General features: G+C 44.7%; 1 protein-coding gene across 1 annotated transcript in view; it reads right to left on the minus strand.

The window, feature by feature from the left end:
* Nucleotides 1-23,041, minus strand: part of LOC138303626 (C-type lectin domain family 2 member L-like) — a 57,295-nt gene extending 34,254 nt beyond the window's left edge. Inside the window, exons 1-3 of the mRNA XM_069242923.1 lie at nt 22,548-23,041; nt 16,033-16,125; nt 11,382-11,536 (exon numbers count right to left, since the gene is read on the minus strand). Coding sequence (XP_069099024.1) covers nt 11,382-11,536; nt 16,033-16,125; nt 22,548-22,905 — 606 coding nt within the window. The 5' untranslated portion in view covers nt 22,906-23,041. The remainder of the gene's footprint in view (nt 1-11,381; nt 11,537-16,032; nt 16,126-22,547) is intronic.
* Nucleotides 23,042-23,303: the final 262 nt, after the last annotated feature.

Raw genomic sequence — 23,303 nt, forward strand, 5'->3', positions numbered from 1 at the left:
CACAGGCAACCATTTGCCCCCAAACCTATGTCCCAAGGTCAGTGTATTCCATTGTGTGCCCTTCAGCACAGTTACCCGAGTCTCCTGTTGTAAACCCAGACAATGATGGACCTGGCACCAGTGGGAGTGGGCAAACTGTGTCAGGGGCACAGGCATGTGGGATAGGGTGCATGGGAGGGATGGCGTGGGCCGGAGGCTACTAGGGACACAACTGGCCAGAACAACGTCTACCAAGTTTTGGGAGCTTACCAACAATCCCAATGCATGATGGGGCAGGTACATTCCATGATCGGGGAGATAAGTCAGCTGCAGAGGGACAACCACCAGGAAGTCATGCAGCAGTGACAGGCCCAAAACGCTCACTTGGTTTCTACTGCAGGGATGCTGAGAGGCATGCATACCACCCTGAGTAGGTTTTGTACCCAACATCTGGCCCCTTCCACTAGCAATAAAACATCAGCCCCTTCTACATCTGTGGCTGCTAGTGGAATGGAGGCCCTGCCAGAGAAAGGTTATGCCTCAGACACCCCAGCCTCTGTAGCTAAAGAGCACCACCCTTCCCCCCACAAACGTGGATGCCCCCCAAACATCCAGGAGGAGCAGATGCCAAGACCAACATCACTGCCAGGAAGTGAACATCTACTGATTGTTCCCCCTTGTGTGGCACAGATACACCCTGTTGACTGTTCTGAAACCTATCTGTTTTTCCAATGGTACAAGGACACTGGACTTGCATTTCCAAATGTTGTAGCAACTACCCTGATTATTTAATCCACCATGACTGAAACCTTCACTGTTTACTTTGTGTTATGTTTTATTCAATTCGTTCATTTTGCTGTGCATTTTTCAATTAATTCCACTTAGCCACATATAATGTGTGAGAGTAATTTATCAACCATATTTAACTGTCATCTATAACACCTCTTCCACAAAAATGTTTCTCTTAAATATAAAACCGCTGTTATGTTTCATCACACATGTACTGTATAACCAGGCTAGATTTTGCATTGCATAACAATGATAGACATAGCTCAAATCAATTGTATTGAACTTTCCCACATATAGGTTGGGAGAATGCCAATGATCACACAGTGAAGTGCTGCTGCTAACTTCAGTGTGTCAGCATAGGTGTCAATCACTACCACCCCACAGACTTCTGAAGTTAGGGACATGTCTGTCTTTCACTATCCCAATCAGCAAACATATTGGTACAATGTATTATCAGCTAAAGCCTTCTCACATACCCATCCCATAGCACCCAAATGACCATAACCCATGAAACAGACAGAGGTCAGTACAAATGCCTCCAGTCATGGAACCTTCCACATACCATGGCCAGGTATCTGTAGGCTTGTCACTCACCTAAGTCAGTCTCTCCTAAGTAACGGTCTTGTACGTGGTGGACATGACCACCATCTCATACTTATCTCTCACTTGACTCCTGACACTGCTGCCAGCAAGACCTCCATGACTTGAGCTGTTGTGTACTGCCACTGGGATCAATCATGCCACGTCCTACAGGTGATAGGGCCCCTGCCTTCTCCCCGGAGGAGTTGGAGAAGCTTGTGGAGGAGGTCCTATCCCTGTATGGACAGCTCTAGTGTATGATGATGTCCAAGAAATGTGTTCTAAACAAGAATTGTGGTAAGATATGAGGGTAGATGGGCATGTGCATGTGTGTACAGATAGACTTTGAGTCTGAGACATACTAGAACGTGCGTGAAGTATGTACCCTGACCCAACTGCAGACTGTAATACATGATCATTGAAGGTGGTGTGCACATTATTTGGAAAGATTTATCATGTTTAGAAATATGCCTATGGTCTGGTCACATGTTTCAAGGTGGGACCTGGTGCTGGATATGTATGTTCTATGCCTATCTCAACATCACACATGACCTGACTGGAGATCATCATCCCTCATTGAAGGGGATGTTGAAGGCTGTCTGAGTAGAGCTAGTTGCACTAACTTGGATTTACAGCATGCTTGTTTTGGTATTGTGTATGTGAACATGACATTCTCATCTTGTCTGTGTTATCCATGCAGGTCAACGCTCATAAAAAAAAAAATGGGATTTAGAGTGCCATCGCCGAGAAATTGCGGACCCTGGGGGTCCACAGGTGGCAGAGCACCCACTGTAGGAAGCGGTGGGAGGACCTGAGATGCTCGGCCCGAAAGACGGCAGAGGCCCACCTGGGGATGTCCTCCCAAGGAGGATGGGGCACCCGTCAGATCTTGACCCCCCCAATGGCCCGCTTATTGGCGGTGTCTTACCCAGAGTTGGATGGGTGTTTGAGGGCAGCACAGCAGCCGCAAGGGGGTAAGTATAGACGTGAACACGTTTTCATCCCTTTACCAGGTTAGTGTATGATGTGAAAGACTCTAAGATGTGACAATGTGGTAAGTGCAAAGGGTAAAAGATCTCCAAGGAACACATAGATGTACAGTCCCCAGAATTGGTACACAGGTGTGCACATATTCATTTGTGTGGGGACAAAATTACTTTCCTATGTTGTCTCCTCTGTACAAAAGCATATGATGATGCACTTGTGACTGTCATCTGTGTACCACTATACAGCTTTTCATACCCTGCTGGTTCTTGCTTTCCACCTGCAGGACTCTACTCCCTATATCATGATCGTAAGTTGTCCAGGTCCTTGCTCTCTGTCCATTACTATGTCCCTTGAACCATGTCTATGTACAACATAAGGTCTGACATTTTGAAGCCATGTCTACTTTCCAAAAGATTTCTGATGAGTGACAGCATCATGTGAGTCTGTGATGTCCATCTGACATTTCACATGCCATACATGCAAAACTTATTCTGACCTGTTACAAGGTGAACCCCCTTGTTAGGTGAGTGATGTAAATTGGCCTCTGTAATGTATCATCTGAGTGGACATCCTACATGTTGCTGTAGAAGGCTGGCCTGGCGTGTAAGGGGTACCAAGAGGTACTTACACTCTGTAGCAGCTCCAGTTATCCTTTATTAGTGTAGAAGAGGTGTTTGTAGCAGCTTAGGCTGATAGAAGGTAGCTATAGCTGAGCAGCTTAGGCTGAACTAGGAGACATGCAAAGCTCCTATTATACCACTGGTGTCAGATGCACAATATCATAAGAAAACACAATACACAGATATACTAAAAATAAAGGTACTTTATTTTTATGACAATATGCCAAAGAATCTCAGTGAGTACCCTCAGTATGAGGATGCCAAATATACACAAGATATATGTACACAATACCAAAAATATGCAGTAATAGCAAAAGGAAATAATGCAAGCAATGTAGAATTACAGTAGATTGCAATAGGAGCACATAGGTATGGGGGCAACACAAACCATATACTCTAGAAGTGGAATGCGAACCACGAATGGACCCCAAACCTATGTGAGCTTGTAGAGGGTCGCTGGGACTGTGAGAAAACAGTGAGGGTTAGAAAAATAGCCCACCCCAAGATCCTGAAAAGTAGGTGTAAAGTGCTACTATATTCCCCAGAGAGCACAGAAGTCGTGATAGGGGAATTCTGCAAGGAAGACCAACACCAGCAAGGCAACAAAGGTGGATTTCCGGACGAGAGTACCTGTGGAACAAGGGGACCAAGTCCAAGAGTCGCGACAAAGTCAAGATTGGGCAGATGCCCAGGAAATGCCAGCTGAAGGTGCAAAGAAGCTGCCACCGGATGGTAGAAGCTGTGGATTCTGCAAGAACGAAGAGGACTAGTAACTTCCCCTTTGGAGGATGGTTGTCCCCCATCGTGAAGAAGCTTGCAGAGGTGTTCCCATGCCGAAAGACCGCAAACAAGCCTTGCTAGCTGCAAGGGTTGTGGTTAGGGTTTTTGGATGCTGCTGTGGCCCAGGATGTCACCACTTGCGTAAGGAGACAGAGGGGGCGCCCAGCAAGATAGGGAGCCCTCACAGAAGCAGGTAGCACCCGCAGAAGTGCCGAAACAGGCACTACGAAGAGGAGTGAACCGGAGCTCACCCGAAGTCACAAAAGGAGATCCCATGACGCCGGAGGACAACTCAGGAGGTTGTGCACTGCAGGTTAGAGTTTCCTTGGCTGTGCACAAAGGAAATCCTGGAAGAGTGCACAGGAGCCGGAGCAGCTGCAAATCACGCGGTACCCAGCAATGCAGTCTAGTGTGGGGAGGCAAGGACTTACCTCCACCAAACTTGGACTGAAGAGTCACTGGACTGTGGGAGTCACTTGGACAGAGTTGCTGAGTTCCAGGGACCACGCTCGTCGTGCTGAGAGGGGACTCAGAGGACCGGTGGTGCAGTTCTTTTGGTGCCTGCGGTTGCAGGGGGAAGATTCCGTCGACCCACAGGAGATTTCTTCGGAGCTTCTAGTGCAGAGAGGAGGCAGACTACCCCCACAGCATGCACCACCAGGAAAACAGTTGAGAAGGCGGCAGAATCAGTGAAACAAGGTTGCACTAGTCGTCTTTGCTACTTTGTTGCGGTTTTGCAGGCGTCCTGAGCAGTCAGCGGTCGATTCCTTGGCAGAAGGTGAAGAGAGAGATGCAGAGGAACTCTGATGAGCTCTTGCATTCGTTATATAAAGAATTCCCCAAAGCAGAGACCCTAAATAGCCAGAAAAGGAGGTTTGCCTACCTAGGAAGGAGGATAGGCTAGCAACACAGGTAAGAGCCTATCAGGAGGAGTCTCTGACATGACCTGCTGGCACTGGCCCCTCAGAGCAGTCCAGTGTGCCGGCAGCACCTCTGTTTCCAAGATGACAGAGGTCTGGAGCACACTGGAGGAGCTCTGGGCACCTCCCCTGGGAGGGTGCAGGTCAGGGGAGTGGTCACTCCCCTTTCCTTTGTCCAGTTTCGCGCCAGCGCAGGGCTGGGGGATCCCTGAACCGGTGTAGACTGGCTTATGCAGAGATGGGCACCATCTGTGCCCATCAAAGCATTTCCAGAGGCTGGGGGAGGCTACTCCTCCCCAGCCCTGACACCTTTTTCCAAAGGGAGAGGGTGTAACACCCTCTCTCTGAGGAAGTCCTTTCTTCTGCCTTCCTGGGCCAAGCCTGGCTGGACCCCAGGAGGGCAGAAACCTGTCTGAGGGGTTGGCAGCTGCAGCAGCTGCAGTGAAACCCCGGGAAAGACAGTTTGGCAGTACCTGGGTCTGTGCTAGAGACTCGGGGGATCATGGAATTGTCTCCCCAATGCCAGGATGGCATTGGGGTGGCAATTCCATGATCTTAGACATGTTACATGGCCATGTTTAGAGTTACCATTGTGACGCTATACATAGGTAGTGACCTATGTATAGTGCACATGTTTAATGGTGTCCCCGCACTCACAAAGTCCGGGGAATTTGCCCTGAACGATGTGGGGGCACCTTGGCTAGTGCCAGGTTGCCCACACACTAAGTAACTTAGCACCCAACCTTTACCAGGTAAAGGTTAGACATATAGGTGACTTATAAGTTACTTAAGTGCAGTGGTAAATAGCTGTGAAATAACGTGGACGTTATTTCACTCAGGCTGCAGTGGCAGGCCTGTGTAAGAATTGTCAGAGCTCCCTATGGGTGGCAAAAGAAATGCTGCAGCCCATAGGGATCTCCTGGAACCCCAATACCCTTGGTACCTCAGTACCATATACTAGGGAATTATAAGGGTGTTCCAGTATGCCTATGTGAATTGGTGAAATTGGTCACTAGCCTGTTAGTGACAATTTAGAAAGTAAAGAAAGAGCATAACCACTGAGGTTCTGGTTAGCAGAGCCTCAGTGAGACAGTTAGTCATCACACAGGGAACACATACAGGGCACACTTATGAGCACTGGGGCCCTGGCTGGCAGGGTCCCAGTGACACATACAACTAAAACAACATATATACAGTGAAATATGGGGGTAACATGCCAGGCAAGATGGTACTTTCCTACAGTTGCGGACCATGGAGGTATTGCTAGACTCCTATACTATCACATACATTGATGTCAGAGCTATGAATGTTTGTACCATGTTCATGTTCTGGAGGTGGGAAGTGGCTACACAGCTATTTTCTTAGCCATAGTGTTGTAGGCATGATAAACAGTCCAAGACATCTTATCCACAGTTACAATCTGAACTGGTTCTTGCCAACATCATGTGTACATTGAAAGGGTCTGTCATGAATGCACATTGTCATGGATGCGTTTTGAGTCCTTGTTGCATAGAAACCTATTGTTTGCACTGAAACCAATGTGGTGCAGGTGTGGTAGTTCACATACACATGTAAGTGGGATTGTATGTGTAGTCAGGGATTTGGCTTGCATCATGGTGTATGTACCTGTCATGGTAGCCTCAGATGTGGTTGGGTCTCTGAGTCCCAAACAGATGTAAGGCTAGTCATGTCTGATGTGTGGATAGTGATGTTGCCACTCAGTCATGGGCTATTGATGGAATAATAACATGATACGTTGAACTTTATGTCACCTTCATGCACATGACAGTGATCCATTGACTTGAAAACGTAGATATACTACCTTTGGTTGTCTGTGGGTCAATGCCCTGAGCTCATTAGACAGTTACATGAGTGCTATACTTTGTTTAGAGTAGTTGCATGTTTGCAAATTTCCATTATGAAGGTTGTGAACTCAGTGACATGAAGTGGGTATGGCTTGTATGCAGCATGCTGTCTTGTGTTTAGTATACAATAAGGTCCCTTACCTTGTACATGACATCAGGCTCAATTGTTAGTATGTGTTGAGTTTGTGTATGTGATATGTGGATTTCAATGTTACCACTATTTCCCATAGCTTGGTTGTTGGTTGACTATGTTGCTGTGGATAGGGACCCTGTATCATGAGACATAGTCACCTTGTCATGGACTGGTTGCTGTGATAGCTCTACTGATATCATGGTATTGTAGGTGTGATATAGGTAGCTTAGCTGGTGTGTACAAGGTTTTTATTGAGAGGTGTACAATGTATCTTGTTGTGACATGATGTTGGCACTAAACTGGTACTACCTGAGGGTATAGTACAACTAGATGCGATGTTACTGAGGTGTACAGTGTGATGTAAGTGGTATGTAAAGAACGTGATGACCCTACCTCACTTTCTGTTTTCCAGAATCAGTATCGGAAGGCGAAGGAGACAAGGCTCAGCTGAGTGGGGAAGCTGCTGGCCACGGGACCGCCAGTCATGAGAACACCAACACCGGGGGACCCAGTGGCCCAGATAGCAAGGGGAGTGCCACAGGGGAGACTGGATCCAGTTCATCATCTTCTGAATCCTCATCCAGTGGACACTCCCTGGCGGACCCACTGCAGCACCATCTCTGTCCGCCACCCTCCTTTCTATCATCGTCCTCCCTGTAGCTCCCCACCCAAGAGGGTGGGCGTCTCCTTTTCTGCAGGCATTTCTGCCCCAGCCTCTGTTAGACCTGCTGCTCTCAATGAGGAGGCTACTGACCTCCTGAAGTCTATCTTTGAGGGTCAGTCGACTATTGTGAATGCCATTCAGGGACTGGCAACTCAGATACAACAGAGTAATGCGTTCCTGGAGGGCATTCATTGTGCACTGACTGGCCTACAGAGATCATTTCAGGCTCTGGCCTCCACACTGACGGCAGTCACCCTTTGTCTCCACCCCCTCCACCTTCCTCGTCCCAATCCCAATCCCACCTTCCCTGACCCAGCCAAAAAGCACAAACAGACAGGCATGCATCCACTTCAAAATCTAAGGGTAGCGCAGACAAACCAAAGCACCACAGGATACACCAATGGCACACACACAAGCAACATACACCTGCACACAGAGCAACAGTCACAGCCTGCCCTGACACCCCCACCACCCCAAGCATCACAGACACCACACCTGACACACCTCCAGACACCACACCAACATTCACAGACCCACCCTCCGCACTCATCCTACCCACAGACAGCACCCCAGCAGACACCCACCCCAGTCAGCACATCAGCAGACACCACAACCACTGACACACCTACATGCAGCACATCCACCATATCTGCAGTCAGCATGCCAACAGCCACATACCCCGCACCCCCCTTCAGCCCAAGACACACAAACACCCTCTCACTCAACAGACACCCACAAGCATACCTCCCACAAACATGCATCCAAGACATCCATAGCAGCACCTCATACAACCACTCCCTCTCCCTCCACACCCAAACCCTTTTGTTATGACGTCCCCGTGTGTGCAAAAAAAAGCCTTCCTCCTGGAGTTTGACCTTTTCCCTACTTCTTGCCCCATGACACCCCTAAATGATCCATTTCCCTCCTCGAGGCATCCACTACCGCTCTGAAAGTACCCATGCACCTCCCCCCGCCAAGAAGTCGACCCTTCCCAAAGAAGGCTCAACCCTCCCCCAGCCTAAACCAAACACCCCCTCCCAAGCCTAAGCCATGCCCTACCCCGCCCCCAGATCATCCCTGAGGTGCCTGCCTGCCCCCTTGATGCCCCTACCTGCGGAGGTTACATGGCAGTCGGGAGCCAGGTAAGGGCACCACATAGTGCCTGTGGTGCACAACTTTTTTTTATGTTGGACTGGCCAATGGCCTTGCACTTTAATATTCATTTTGTTAAAATATATGTACAGACCAACCAGCTGCTGGAATTTCTGGTTATATCTTTGTCCTCCTTATCCTTTCCTAGGTTCGAGTTGTTCCTGGTTGACATTCGTTGTGTGTGAGTATTTGTGTGTGTGTGGTGCTTGTGCTTCCTGTATTGTGCGGGCAGTATGTGAGGGTATGTGCAGTGTTTATGTCCCCCAGGTATAGAGTGTGTGTTGTGTGATGGGCATGTGTATGTTGCAGGCATGTTGTTGTCATGATATTGAGTGGTGTTTGTGTTGACGTGTTTTTTGTTGTGGTTTGTGGCTTTGTGTGCGTTGACTGTGTGAGTGTGCATAATATGATAAGTACGATGTGCCTTGTGTGTGTGTGATGTGTGGGTCAAGTGCTAAGTTGTATGATTGTTGGTTTTCGTTCCCTGTTGGTTGTACATTGTGTTGTGTGTGTGATGGGTCCCTGGCCAGTGTCAATTGTGAGTGCTTGACAATGTGTTTATGATTGGGCGGTTGTTGTGTTGTTGTGACGTGTTGTTATGTTGTATGGTACTGTGTGAGACTGGGCCTGTGCTGTGTTGCGTAAGTGTGTGTTCTTGACGTGCGGTGTGTATGTGTGTGCTGGCTGCAGTATATGTGCTGTGTATGTGTGGGTATCTGTTGTATGTAAGTGTGCATGTCAGTGTACTGTTACATGTGAGTGTTGCCCTCGCAGCCCCCTCCCTATGGTGTTTTATGTAACTGTACAATATACAACAGTAACAGGTGAGTGTGTGTACTTACAGTTGCTGTCATCCTTGTCAGTGAAAATTCCATTGTCTTTCGGCAAGCAGGAGCAGCGGGATGGCGTCTAGTTGAGGTTCCATGGTGGCTCCGGGCGAGTATGGCTTCCTGGAGGTGAGTGTCTCCTTTTATACAGTTCATTGGCTAGGTTCCCATGGTGGTCGGATCGCGGCGGAAATAATGACGGGGTGCAACCTCGTAATAGGTCAGATGGAAACTTTGTCTCCAACAGGCTGCTGGTGCCTTCATTCGTCTGCAGTGGTCTGAGCACACAGCAGTGCCGTTGGTGCTTTGGCGAGACTCTGTATGCATCCCCACCAAAGTCATAATATGGCAGTCCTCTCCGCCAGCCTGTTGGCGGTCTAACCGCCAACATGGCAGTCTTCGGACCACCAAACTCGTAATCAGGCCTCAGTCTTTCTCATGCAATACCTTTACGACAGTCTTTACCACACATATGCCTTTACCACATATTTAGAATGGTAAGTATGTTTATTTGTTTTTAATCTCAAATAAATTAATGTAGTATTAATATTAAAAAGGAGGATCGGCGGTTTACACCCCACCCAAAACGAAAGCATTAAATAATTAAATAATATAGCATAATGACTGGGTGGGCTTACCCTTCAAAGGAGTTAGCCTTTATATAATCGAAATATTGTTTAATTTATTAATGATGGGAATATTTTAATGTTTTGGCAATATCAATTTTACTTACTTAGTAGTATTTTCTGTACTTCAAAAAATTAATATTAAACTTAGAAAATGTTATTTTTTTCTATAGGTGCAGAATGTGAGGGTTATGGGAGAGAAGGGTGGAGAGTGTGTTAATTGTAGGGTATTTATATTTTAAAATTAACACTAGGGTATTTATATTAATATTATAGGTGCCTGATATTTTTATTACAAGTTTTGAAATGATTAACATTATAATTATGGTAAAATTGACTCTAACCTTTTGTGATTTATACATGATATAGGTTAGGATGAGTTTTGCTAATTGCACTAAATTGAAAGAGTAATGCTAACCTGCAAGGGCTTTAACTTCACACCTCCCTTCAAACAGGTCGAGTTACAGTTCGACCACTAGATTGGAAAACATGTTTTTCTTCTGCGACCTGATCTGTTTACTTGCCAATCAGGTTTTTTCAAAATAATTTAGAAGTAGTCCCTACTTTTTGAGTAAAATAGTCAGATTGTATAATTGATGTGTAGAATGAATCTATTAATTAGGAAGGTAAAAAGCATATTGTTGTTAGTTTCTGAAGTTTGAATTGTAATTTGCTACTAGACATATATTTTTCTGCTAAAGGCATTTTTTGACGTGTAGGTTGAAAAACACATTGTGTGGAAAAGTTGTACATTGTAAGGGTGCGCTAAAGGCATGTTTGCAAAAATAGTTTTATTGTTTCCAAATGTATTTAATTGGAAAAGGATTGCATGGCAAAATATCCATTCCAATATCATACATCTGATACTCACTGCCCAAGAACAATATTCCGTCTTACAAGTTACGAAAGAAGAAATTCAATTAAACTGAAAGGTGATGATCCATTTGCTTTAAGCACTCCACAAACTAAATTGTCCCTAGGTCCTGACAACAGTCTTTATTATCACACAAGTTTTTAGTACTATTTATAGGATCTCAACAAACAGCTGAGACAATATCCAGGATTCAGCTCCATGACTATCAGGATCATACGACCAATATAGTTGAAGCACTAGTAAAAATTGGGTATTTTGTCAGCTTTAGAAACTGGCAACGATTCGGGACCTTCATAGTTCATTTCCATATGTTATTCACCCAATGGGCTACCACTAGTTCACAAATACCTCCTGCTGTCCCTAAAACAGTCCCAGTAGTTGGGCAGCTGAAATTGTCTTTCTGCTTGTGGATGCTCTATTCAAGAGATATTTATCCTTATTATCCCACACAGAAAACTGCACACTCTTCAATACAGGTTCCCATTTGCACTTTTCAAAATGCAAAATGTTATGACTTTTTGACTTTTTTGCCATTCAAGAACCTGACAAGTGTGTGTATTGTTTAGGTTACATTTAGCATTCTTACCAGCACCACTGGATCGTTCAAGATGGCGAGCGAAGAACGTTTGGAAGAACAAAACTCCTGACTTGATTTCCAGTCAGTTGTGTCCTGAGAGAAATAGTAACATTTCCCTTTACTCCAGATCCAGCCATCTTCAGGACATGGAGCCATTGTGGTTGCTGCATGAGAGAGATATGTGCATGATTAGTAACTTGTTTATGCCTGTAAATGGACGCTTCTTGTTTGTTCATCTCTCTGAGCAAACCAGGTAGGAGGCATCTTCATTACACTGATTCTCCTGACTTGCTTTGAACAAAACTCAGGAGTTTAAGGTATGTATTTCATACATCTGTCCGTACAAGTTCAAAGAACAATTGTGACTTCTAGAGAAGCATGCAATAGGTTTCAAGAACAGAACATCCTCAAAAAGTAACTATTCACTTTTTTCTTCATAAAAGTATGAGCTACTTTAACATGCATTGAATCTAAAATGGATACATTATTCATATACAGTAAGGGATTCTCTTGAATCTTTGCTACGTATATCTACAGAATGTGGCTCAGTCAGAGCATTTTGCCCTCCATCCAGTCTTCCCCTTATTTCTTTTAAGAGAGATGTTCTACTCCTCAAATATAAGTACTGGCCCAATGACTAGAACGTTAGTCACTAGTTTGGGCCAGAAAAAGGCATGATTCTGAAACTCAAACCAATTTAGGAGAATGGGGTTTGCGCCATTGGAGACATTGCTGGGACAACTGAGGGTAAGGTGTCTGCAGATGCCAACTTTGCCCCTCTGCTCAGATCAAGAAAGAAAAACATCCAGAGCACTCTCTGTGTATCCTTCGGCAGAGAGAAAAACGAGCCGCCATCTCCTCATATCATCTTTCTGTTCCTCTTTTTGCTATTGTGTGTCTTGTCCAGTAGAAGACATTTTTCAGTGTGTCTTAATTTTAGGAAGCATTGTGACTTCAGGTGAATGAGAACTTGCTTTACATTTCGTTTCTAGCTTAAGAGAAACTTCATATTGTATTTTAAACGTATTCTGTTAGAAACTCATTTTAGTCTGTTTAGTGACATTCATGGGTATTTCTTCAGCCCAGACCTTTACTCTGTTTTATGTTCCTCGGCCCTCCACGCACTTCAACCTTGGTTTATTCCAGACAATTAGTAATCTGTGGACAGAATAAAGGATCCAACAAGATAACAGCATTTGAAAAACATCAACATTTAAGAGCTTTACCAATTATAATGCTACAAATGCCAACTTGTCTAACTTTTATACGTGGACTTGAAGCTCTGTCAAACACTTTGAGATGCACTCTCCTGGACCTAATAATGAAATGATGCTATAATTATAGATCGCCCCTGACTGACACAAACCAAGAGATTTTTGCCTGGGAGCTCTGCCAATTTGTGGATCTGCTCACAACATACTAACTCTGAATCAAACACTAGTCCTAGAAATACTGGCATCCTACCTTCCTGGCCTACGCACCTGTGTCTTACACTTCCGTCACAACTCCAAATGGCTCATATTAGAATTAAAAACATGTTATATGAAGGATTAAAAGCGAAACCACCTCTCTTACACCTCTCAAATGTGTGATAATGCAAGATTCATTAGCCACACAATAGCGACTACTGAACATGGAATTAAAAAAACTAACTCTTATACATTGCCCTATGCTCTACCTTATTAAAACCTGCTATTAGCTTTCCATCTACCCAAGATCAATACTTCAGAATTTCAAACATATATCTCCAAAACAGAAGACCACTTTTGATTGCCACCAGCAAATCTACTTCTTCCATCCAAAAACATCTTCCCAGTAATCCACAAGACAAATCTAATATCATCTAGTATCATTAAAAGCTATGAATCCCATCAGTGCTGCTGGGAAAGCATAGAACGCTGGCTTTGCTCCCTGTGCAGAGCCCTATCCTGCATAGGCCTTCCGCTGAGAAGCCTACCTCATGGAGTGGGAAGTAGTTTGGCAGCCAGGCAATGGTTGTATGTAGCTTAATGATAGATCATGGAACAAAGACCATATACCAAGTGCCCAGTTATGAAAATCCAAATCCAAATCGATTTATATAGTGTGCCTTATCACCTCAGGGGGTATCCAGGTGCTGGGATTAGAGGCTGTGTGAGCTGGTTGGCTATTCCTCAAAGATCCATGTCTGGAGTATTCTCCTAAATTCGATGAGGGTATGCGTGGTACGCAGGTCGGTGGGTAGGGTGTTCCAGTTCTTGGCGGCGAGGTAGGAGAAAGCACGGCCTCTCCTTCGGGTGAAGTATATTCTCGGGATTTGAGTGCAGGCGAGTTGCTTGATCAGAGCTCTCTAGCGGGCAGGTGGAAGGGCACTCTGTGGTTAATGAGTTTGGGTCTGATGTTGTGGAGGGCTTTCAAGGGGATGGTGAGGACCTTAACTTGCCTCTCTTGTGTACAGGCAGACAGTGTAGGTCCTTGTGGTAGGTAGCAGGTGATGTGGGTTCTTTTGGGTAGATCCAGGACGAGTCCTGCTTCTGCATTATGGATGGTCTGGAGTTGGTGGACAATGCACTGGTGGCTGGGGTGGTCTGTCCGTCGCTCCCAAACAATGCCACTTGACTACTTTTGGTGAAGATTAATGTTTAGTGAAGCAGCCTCGGACTGGGCTCCTCTCTGGTCCTGTATCCCCAGCTCTAGAAAGGATGTATCATGGGTGGCTCCAGCGAGTGAAATTTGGATGGCACGCATGCTCAAAGCGCAATTAGAAAAGGATGAGCTCTTAGCTGGGAGGAATAAAGAGGAAATGCCTCAGTGCTTGAACTATATAACCATAAACAAGCAAAGATTAGGATCAAATGTGTGCTTCAATCAAAAGGGAAAATTTAAACATCAGCCATATGATGCTGGTGAGTCCCAAAACTTGACAGGTAGCCATTGGGCAAAGCTTTACTTGGGCTCACCCAAGCATGACAAAGGGCCTCATTACGAGTATAGCAGTCTACAGATGTCCAAACTCACGATGAAGCAGGTCTGGATATACAGCACCCTCCTCCTCCATTAGGGGGATAGCATTCCTCACAGCCACATTGTGCAGCATGCAGCAGGCCACCACTATTCTACACACCTTCTCAGGGCCATAGCCCAGGGAACCCCGAGAGAGATGGAGGTAATGGAATCTAGCCTTCAGGAGACCTATAGTGCACTCTATCCCCCATCTAGTACAGCCATGGGCATCCATTGTAATTCTTCTCCGTATCTGTCCTAGGATTTCTCACAAGTGTCAGGAGCCAATGCATGTTGGGATAGCTAGAATCACCTGCAAAAGTGTTTTGAAACAGGACTGTAACAGACTGCCATTACTTGCAGACACCCTGGCTGTTAGCTAGGTACAGAACCAGTGTCATACACACTCACCTATGAGCCATCATCTGTCCCCTTGTAGTTGATCCATTGTGTGTGGTACACTGTTGTTCCTCAGAACAAATTAATCATGAACTGATCCTGGGTCAGTACTGCCGCTGCTTCATCCATCCGAGCCCCACATTACAACCCTGGCAGTCAGACCATCAGGGAACTGCCAGGATCCATGATCCTAGCGGCTTTGCAGTGGCGGAGATCATAATCCACCAGGGCAGCACTGCATGAAATGCTGCCCTGAGGATTACGGCCTTGACTCTGAAAAGGCTGCTGGAAACAAGGTGCAGGGGCCCACAGGGGGGCCCCAGCATGGCCATGCACTTGGCATGGGCAGTGCAGGGTCCCCACTGCCCAGCACCCTGCTGGCTACAGCAATGCCACCAGCTCGATTGCGAGTCATAGACAATGCTGTAGCCTGTTTCCCACTGACCTAGCGGGAAACTCGTAATAACTCAGGCGGCGAGGTCACCACGAAGGCGGGATCCACCAGGTCCGGAATTTGGCGGAGAGGCTTTCCCATCTGCCAAACTCAAAGTGAGGCCCTAAGGCTGGAGATGGCTGTACTAGATTCCTTTTGTATAGGTCTATATGAATGTGTGTGTGTTGTGCATTAGTTCTTGTGTGTTTTAGGCAATGTGCAATAGTTAGATGCAAGCAGCTACTGCTTCATTTCACCATAGCTTAAAAGGGAGCAACAAAAGTGAGGGAAGTTGTACATGAAAGATGAAATGCAGGAATGCCAGATGGGAGCTTTTGGAAAACAGTTGTCAGGAGTGACCATGCAAGGTAGAGGAGTTAGGACAAAAGGTAACTAGGAAGCAGTGTAATGGATCAAGTGAATGACAGCAAGGGTAAGCATTACCTTATGCTATGCAAATATATCTGTCCATGGTATCAAATGTGCTTGGTCTTATGAAGTCTCAATGCATCCAATAAGAAAAGTAGATGGAAATGCAATGATCACCAGTGGCAATGAATTCACTTTAAGCTTTAATTTGAATAACTTTAAGTAATACAGTGAAATGTTTTCTACTGATGGACATTGTTCTACTCCTTTGGAATGGTGTTTATCTTATATCAGGCAGTATTTACTGTTTATCATTTACAGTACTTCCTTCTTTTACAAGAGGTAAGCCTGCAAGGAGTCCATCCACTCATAGTGCATGAAATGTTGCTTCTCATCTATGTTGGTATGCTATGTATGCAACCAGGATAAGGTAAGGCTGACAACATTTAAAATAATAAAAACATGGGAATACTTTACCATATTTTTTTCCAAGAACTGATACAATTACAGAAACACCAATGAGCACCAAAGTTGCAACTGACCACATAGGCATCTTCTTTTCCCACAGGGCTGGAAGAAAAAGACAAAAGGGTATTTGATATATTGATTTGTAATAAGTTGTGTGGTTCCAAAATGACTGTCTTGCATAGCATTGGTTTAATAAACATAGTCATAAATAGCGATGGGTGAATTTTAAATTGTGCTAGCAGATTTAACAAAATGTTTGTCAGGCAGAGCATTTGGGGGTGGAATACAGCAGGGAAAAGACAACATCTGAGAACAAATATGGGAAGACATCACGGAGGGAAGCCATGACACTATGAAGGGTAGAGGGCTGTCTGTAAGTGCACAAGCGTGCGGACTAGGCAGCTGGACCTCAACAAATCTATGACTTGGCCAGTGATGGAGAGCAGCTTTATGTCTGGAAATCTCAGTTTGGTAGGGAAGGAACCGACAGTAACTGGTAGTGTGGACTGTTTCTGAGCAGTGTCAGCATTTCTCAACTAACAGACTTCCCTTTTTTTAAAAAACTATTACATATGCAGAGCTGCAAGTGCCATACCACTAGTCATAACCCCCCGATATGTGTAATGCACTACAAAATGTAAAGGGAGCAGACTTAAAACCCTAAAAGAGTTTCTTCAGGCCCTGAGTCCCACTAGTCCAGAAGCCACTGGGGTACGAATGGGAGGGAAGTGACTGGCCAGGGGGCCGGGAACCCTGATACCTTCAGATGACACAAATGGGGATGCAGCCTTGTGGTGCTTGGACAAAATATAGGATTATAAATATTGAGCTACATAAATATTGAGTTTTTAATATTGTGACACATAAATATTGTGATGAGGAAATATCTTTCACAAAAATGTTGATTTTTTAAGTAAGTAATATTGGGGGTTATTACAACTTTGGAGGAGGTGTTAATTCGTCCCAAAAGTGACGGTAAAGTGACGGATATACCACCAGCCGTATTAGGAGTCCATTATATCCTATGGAACTCGTAATACGGCTAGTGGTATATCCGTCACATTTGGGATGGATTAACACCTCCTCCAAAGTTGTAATAACCCCCATTGTTTTCAATAATATCACTGTTGTTAATATCGTCAATAATATAGCTGTGAACAATATTGTTTTTAATTATATTTATGTGTTTTTTGTATTTTAAATGTGTATGTTATATATTGTTTGTATACTCCTAGTTAATATTTTGAAATACAGTTGGCCATTTTAAGTTATTTATCATTTTTTAATTATATTGTTAATAGTCATTGATAGTTTTGTAGTCAGTTGTGAGGTTTGCAGAGGTACAGGGTGGTAAGGTAAAGATGTACAATTAATTAATATTAATTATTTAATTGATAAATAATTCTGTAAAATGTGTAATTAATATATTTTAAGTTATACTTAGATGCGGTTTGTTGGGCTTGTAGGGGTGTATGGTGGGAAGTTAAAGTGATAATTAATAATTAATTATTAATTGTTTATTAAAATATTACATTGATTTATAATTATGTAAATTGTTTAATAATTACATTTTTATGTTATACATTAGTTGAAGGTTGTTGTGTTTGTAGAGGAATAGGGCGGGAAGTTATTTAAGTAATAATTAATTAGACATGTATTAATAATTATTTAATTGATTACTTAATATATTAATTGTGCTATACTTTTATTATAATTATACTGCCATAAGTTAAACTAGATGCCAGTTTGGCTGATATCACCTTTAATAAAGGCAAGATATTAGGGCCGTTCAAGGTTCTTTTTAGGGTTGAGAGCGCTATGTGCAGTGTTAGACCTTTCCTTTTTAATTCCTCCCTGTGTTGGGTAAAACACCCCCGTTCATCAAACCATACTCCCAGGTACCAATAGGAATGAACTAATTCCACCTGTTCTCCGTTCATTAACCATCTACATTTTTTATTTATCATACGGCTACATTTACATTTTACATATATTTATATACATTATTAGATGTTCCTTACATTTATGATATGTTCAAATATTTAAGATTTACTAATTTAAATTATATATATATTTAAAAAATCTATATTTTGTATGCTTTTAACAATATTAGTGTTAAACAATATTTTCATCTATATTTTTGTACTTACCTTTATAATTAAAGGAAAGCAATATTTTTGTGATCAATATTTCGTCACAAAATGTATGTATCATAATATTTTTGTGATTGATATTATGTCACTGATCCATTCCTCCACTGCAGAATCCACTGGTCACAATCTAGATTCTAATAGCTGGGCACCCACGGGGATGGTGCTACTTGCTACTAGTAATAGGAGAAAAAAACCCTGAGGACAACACACCATTAATTCAAAACTCACCCAACAATCTACATACAAACACCATAAATGCTCAGTTTCGATAAAGGAAATTCAGTATAAAAAATAGTTTAATAATAATTCCCATAAAGCTACAAACATATTAAAGAGGAATATAATAATGTCTATAAAAATCACATAAATAAAATCCTGTGAAAATTACACAAAGGAGAATGAATCAAACAAGTAACACATCAACATGGGAGACACAACACAGATATTTCCGTATTCTATTGTTTTGTGCTGTCCACAATTTGGTATGGTCTGTCCCATAGATTATAATTCCAGATCTTTATGAGGCAGTTCCAATGGGTTCAGCAGGTTGACAGGCGTTGACACGGTTCAGTGGTATCTCAAATTCTTGTAACCACCTTCTCCAGGACAATATGATATCCTCCTAACACCACTACTTTCATCATTCACAATGGAAAACCTTCCAATACTTGTTCTTATTCTTGGGGCATTCTTTATTTTCACCCTATTTTCAGCCAACGGTCAGTTCCTAATTCAACTCGTTTTTTTTTCCTTCTATATTCTCCTTCTTCGAACTTAGCAGAATCTGTCACTTGTGCTAATTTCTTTTCCTCCAATCTTTTATTCACGGGACGGCGATTCCGTTCTTTGTGTCATCTGTCTTAGCTACTTGCTACTAGTGCAGGACAAGCAAGGACAAAGCTTGAGACTACGCAAGTCCTGGGGCAGGGACCAAGGGTTCAAATGGTGAGTTTTTCAACAAGGCGTTTTATTATTCACTGAATGACAGACTTCTCCAAGCCGCGAGGCTGCCACCACTCTTAGGGCCTGATTAAAAGTTTGGCGGTCGACTTTGCTGACTGCCAAAACCCTGGTGAGGAGACCGTAATCGAGGTGGCGGTCTCACCACTGGCTCTATTATGACTTTCTCTCTGAGCTGACAGGGGGGAACCAAGGTTCCTGCTCATCAGCCCAGTGAGAAGGTTGCAGCAGCATTGCCACCGGCTCACAACAGAGCCCGCAGTAATGCTGCTGCACGCAGGGGGCATCAGCACGAGGGTGCTGGGCAGGAGGGGAATGGGCAGTGCTGGAGCCCCCCTGTGGCCCCCTGTACTTGTTCTCCACCAGCCTTTTCATAGCAGCTGAACTGCCATGAAAAGGCTGGTGGAGAAGAAGGTTGTAATCAGCAGGGCGGGGCTAAGTTCAGCGCCGCCCTGGCTAATTACAACCTGCACCGCCATCATCCAGTCGGGATCAGAGATCGTGGTGGGGACGGCGGTAGGTTGCCAGGTCTTCCCACCAACCTCGTAATGTGGTCCAACCGCCAGACTTTCATAAAGCCCTTAGTCTACCACAACCTGGGCACGGGGGCAGTAGCAACCCTCTGTTAAAGAGGGGTGCACTATGCATGCCCCCTCCACCTCAGAGCCAAGCTCTTGGGTCTTTATCCTTATAAAGAGGGAGACCCTCAGTGAACACAAGTGATTGGTACGTACTCAGACGTAAAGATCAAGAAAACCTACAGCAACTTTTCAGTGACTTGCCAACAGGTTAACCTAGGACATGGAAGCCAATGGTAGAGCATTATGTAGGGTCAGCCATTCTCATCATTGCTTTACATGGCTGTGGAATGGTATTGGAAGGTTAGTGACTGATTCCAGCATAAGAAATTTGTGGAGAGAGAGGAAGTGCCTGCAGCTAGACCACTGCTTGATTGTAGCAAACAAGGAAAGGGAATAACAGAGATGGCAGTTTGCGTAAGCAGAATGAGGAGAGTCATGTGAGTGAATGAATGCAGGGCACAGAGTTCAGGGACATGACATAGAAAACTTAGGGCACGGCTAAAATTATTGCAGCACAGATAGTGACACCCGAGCCAAGTTGTGATTGGCCACTGGCCCACAATTGTAGCTGAATTTAAGTCAGGAGAATGTGTTACTGGCACCCTTTCTGACCAATAATCAAGCCAGGGTATTTGACATCCTTTGTTCAACCAGTGCACTGACATTGGGGCACAGTAATTTGAGAGGTCCACGGCACCACAATTATCACTACCATTGTATCCCAAACTGTGTTGCTAGGGGAACCTTTCCTCTATGTGTGCTGGGTCAATTTAGGATTCTTGCTAATGTACTGGAGCAGGTTTTGTTTAGCTATCATCATCCCAACATTGGAGTTAACCATTTCAGAACTGCAGACGCGATTAAAACTCGGACAATGGTAACGGTACCCATCGCTCCAAGTCCTACCACTTGTCCTGAGCACGCAGACGCTTCATATACATTTGCACTGAATGTCTGTATTTTCATGCTCCCTGTTTGCCGAGCCCACAGCAAGGCATCTAAATACACACTGTGGTAGTGAGGGCTCTGCTAATAATAAGTGTAGTACAATTACTTATCCCTACATCATCTGCAAAGACATGAAAAACTCCACTGTGAATAGGCCATGCTTACAGGGGGTGTAGCTTCAGCGGGGGAATTTGAGGTGTTTGGGGACCCTGAGTCAGATGTGACATGTATTTGTTTTTTTTTTTTTCCATCATCCTCCGATCGCTAAGATGTTCATTATTTTGATCATAAGCATAAACACGCACACACATATATATAGTGACGGGTTACTAAAAAGTAATAAAACCGCACTCATAGACAGCGCTTAATTTGAGCTGTGGTTTCAGGTGCTCTGCACTTAAACAACAGCACCGTCACTTATGACAGTTTGCCACATGGTGGTGCCGTCTGCTTAATTAGGGATGAGCACAACAACAGCTACTTACTGATTTAATATACATTAACAATGACTAATAACTGCCACCCAAGCCACTCTTGTAGCTTTGGGACCTGGAATAGTATGAATTGCCTTACATTTTGGAGTGTGATTGTTAGTAGTGCTGTTGCAGCTTTCATCGTCGGCGCTGGCGGGGGCAATGGATGGTGCAAGCTGCAGTGTCCTCCCGACGAGGGCCCCGGCACTTATTATTTATTTTATTTTTTTACAAATTGAGCACTGCGGAAGTACTCCTAGAGTTGGTGCAAATGTATTACTTTTTGGAACTTACACACAGTAGCTATTATAGTCTTAAACAGCTGTGCCAGTCTCAGGTTTCCAGGCAAATTGTGGCAATCAAGCACCCAAAGGTGATGGGTCGGATGCTCGTAAATAGTCTAACCACTGCCATTGGCTCAATATAGTACGCCAGCCCATCCGTTACTCAAAGCGCCACTATAGAACAGGCTGACTCAGTGCAAATCAGTAGTGGCTGTCCACAGTCCACCCAAAACCTTTGTCATTTCACCCCTCCACCCCATATCTTACCGACTAACTTACACCCCTTTGTGCCCAACTCTATGTTTACAGATTAAGCATTGCTTACACGTGACAAGTTATGTGTCCCACCCAGAGGTTGATGTGGGTGAATCTGTGGCACGTGCTGTGCCATACTTTTTTTAATTTAAGAAAAACTGTTCCTTACATTTTCTTAAAAGACAATCATTCCGGGACAGAAGCTGAGAAGCCTCGGCTGCAGTGAAGGAGGGAGTTTCCTGCGCTGTGACGCTGAGGGAGGGACAGACAGCACAACAAGAAACAAGCCTTCTTGCCAAAGTGCTTCCTACCTAAAGAAATGTAAATGAGTGCTGTTTGTTATTCTGCAAACGTAAAGCTGCTTGGAAGTCCACGTTGGCTTTAATTGAACTTTCCTCACTAGCGTGTTCTTTTGAGAGGTAATGCAAAGTTAACATGACTTCCTTATTCACAGCGCTTTCAGTCAAAGGCTGGAACCTCGTAGCTCTACAAAATATACAAGTCACTATTCCCCAATGCACCAAGCAGGATTCAAGCCTGTGGCCTCTGGTTCCATTCACGGACATCTGCAGTGATTGCATTAATCACCAGAGAAGTCATACTGTGCCACTGTGCGTTTCCTACTGATTAACTTACATGTATTTGGTGTGTGTTATTTTACGTGTCTACCTAGAGGTGAAAGACCCAACAATTGCTTGCAGGATATATTTGTGGTTGTTGCTGTGCCTTTGGTCCCGCCGCCCCCTCCCCAGTGTACTCAGCATCAGAGTTTCTTCCATATTTTAGCGCTCTTGGACCGCTGCTGCCCCCTGTACAGATGGGTAAAGGGTTGATTGTCACCTCCTGTAAAGCGGGCGTCCTTCTTCCTACCTGTGCAGAGCTCCGCGCCGCCTCCAGGCTGCGCATCCTTTGTGACTCCAACTCCCTCCGTGTCAGCATCCTGCACAGCGCCGCCGGGGGGCTCTTCACGCTCTGGGATCCGAGGCATCCATGGATCCGGAGCACCGGTCCTTGGGGGGCTGAGGCTGTGGGGCTGCTCTGCCCCTCGGACGCCCGCGGGCTGCTCCGAGAGAAGCCGCTCCGCCTCCCCGGCATTAGATCGGAACCAGGAGGAAGGAGCCGTCCTGGCTCTGCCCCGGAAGCCCTGCTGGCCACAGCCGTCCTCTCCGAGGAAGGGGTCGCATGGAGGGGTGTGCGCACCTTGGTCTCCGCGCACCGGGCTCCCCATTCCCTTGCGAAATATTATTTATTTGGGGAAAGGGCGGATGCCCCGCTCTGCGGCTCCTGTTAGACAACTCTGCCGAAGGAAGCGCTTGTGTAGCCCAAAACGAACTAACAAACCCAGCCCAAAAGAACAACTCCAGAAAGGGCACCTGGATGCAACCAGGCAGGGGTTTAAGTGGGATGAAAAAACTGGGGCGTGGCTTAAAAACTCCTAAATAAAAAATCTGTGCTTAGCGCAATGTGCCGCCCCACTGGTAATTTCCTGCTTCTGTCCTTGTGCCCAGATATTTAGTACAACAAATAACATTACACATACAACAAGCCAGAACTATTGGCTTTGTCAGTGGTAATTAGTTGCATAAGATAAATTAGCAGCAGCAACGGCGTCGTATATAATATTGA

This window comes from Pleurodeles waltl, chromosome 7, assembly GCF_031143425.1.
Source record: "Pleurodeles waltl isolate 20211129_DDA chromosome 7, aPleWal1.hap1.20221129, whole genome shotgun sequence".
NCBI lineage: Eukaryota > Metazoa > Chordata > Amphibia > Caudata > Salamandridae > Pleurodeles > Pleurodeles waltl.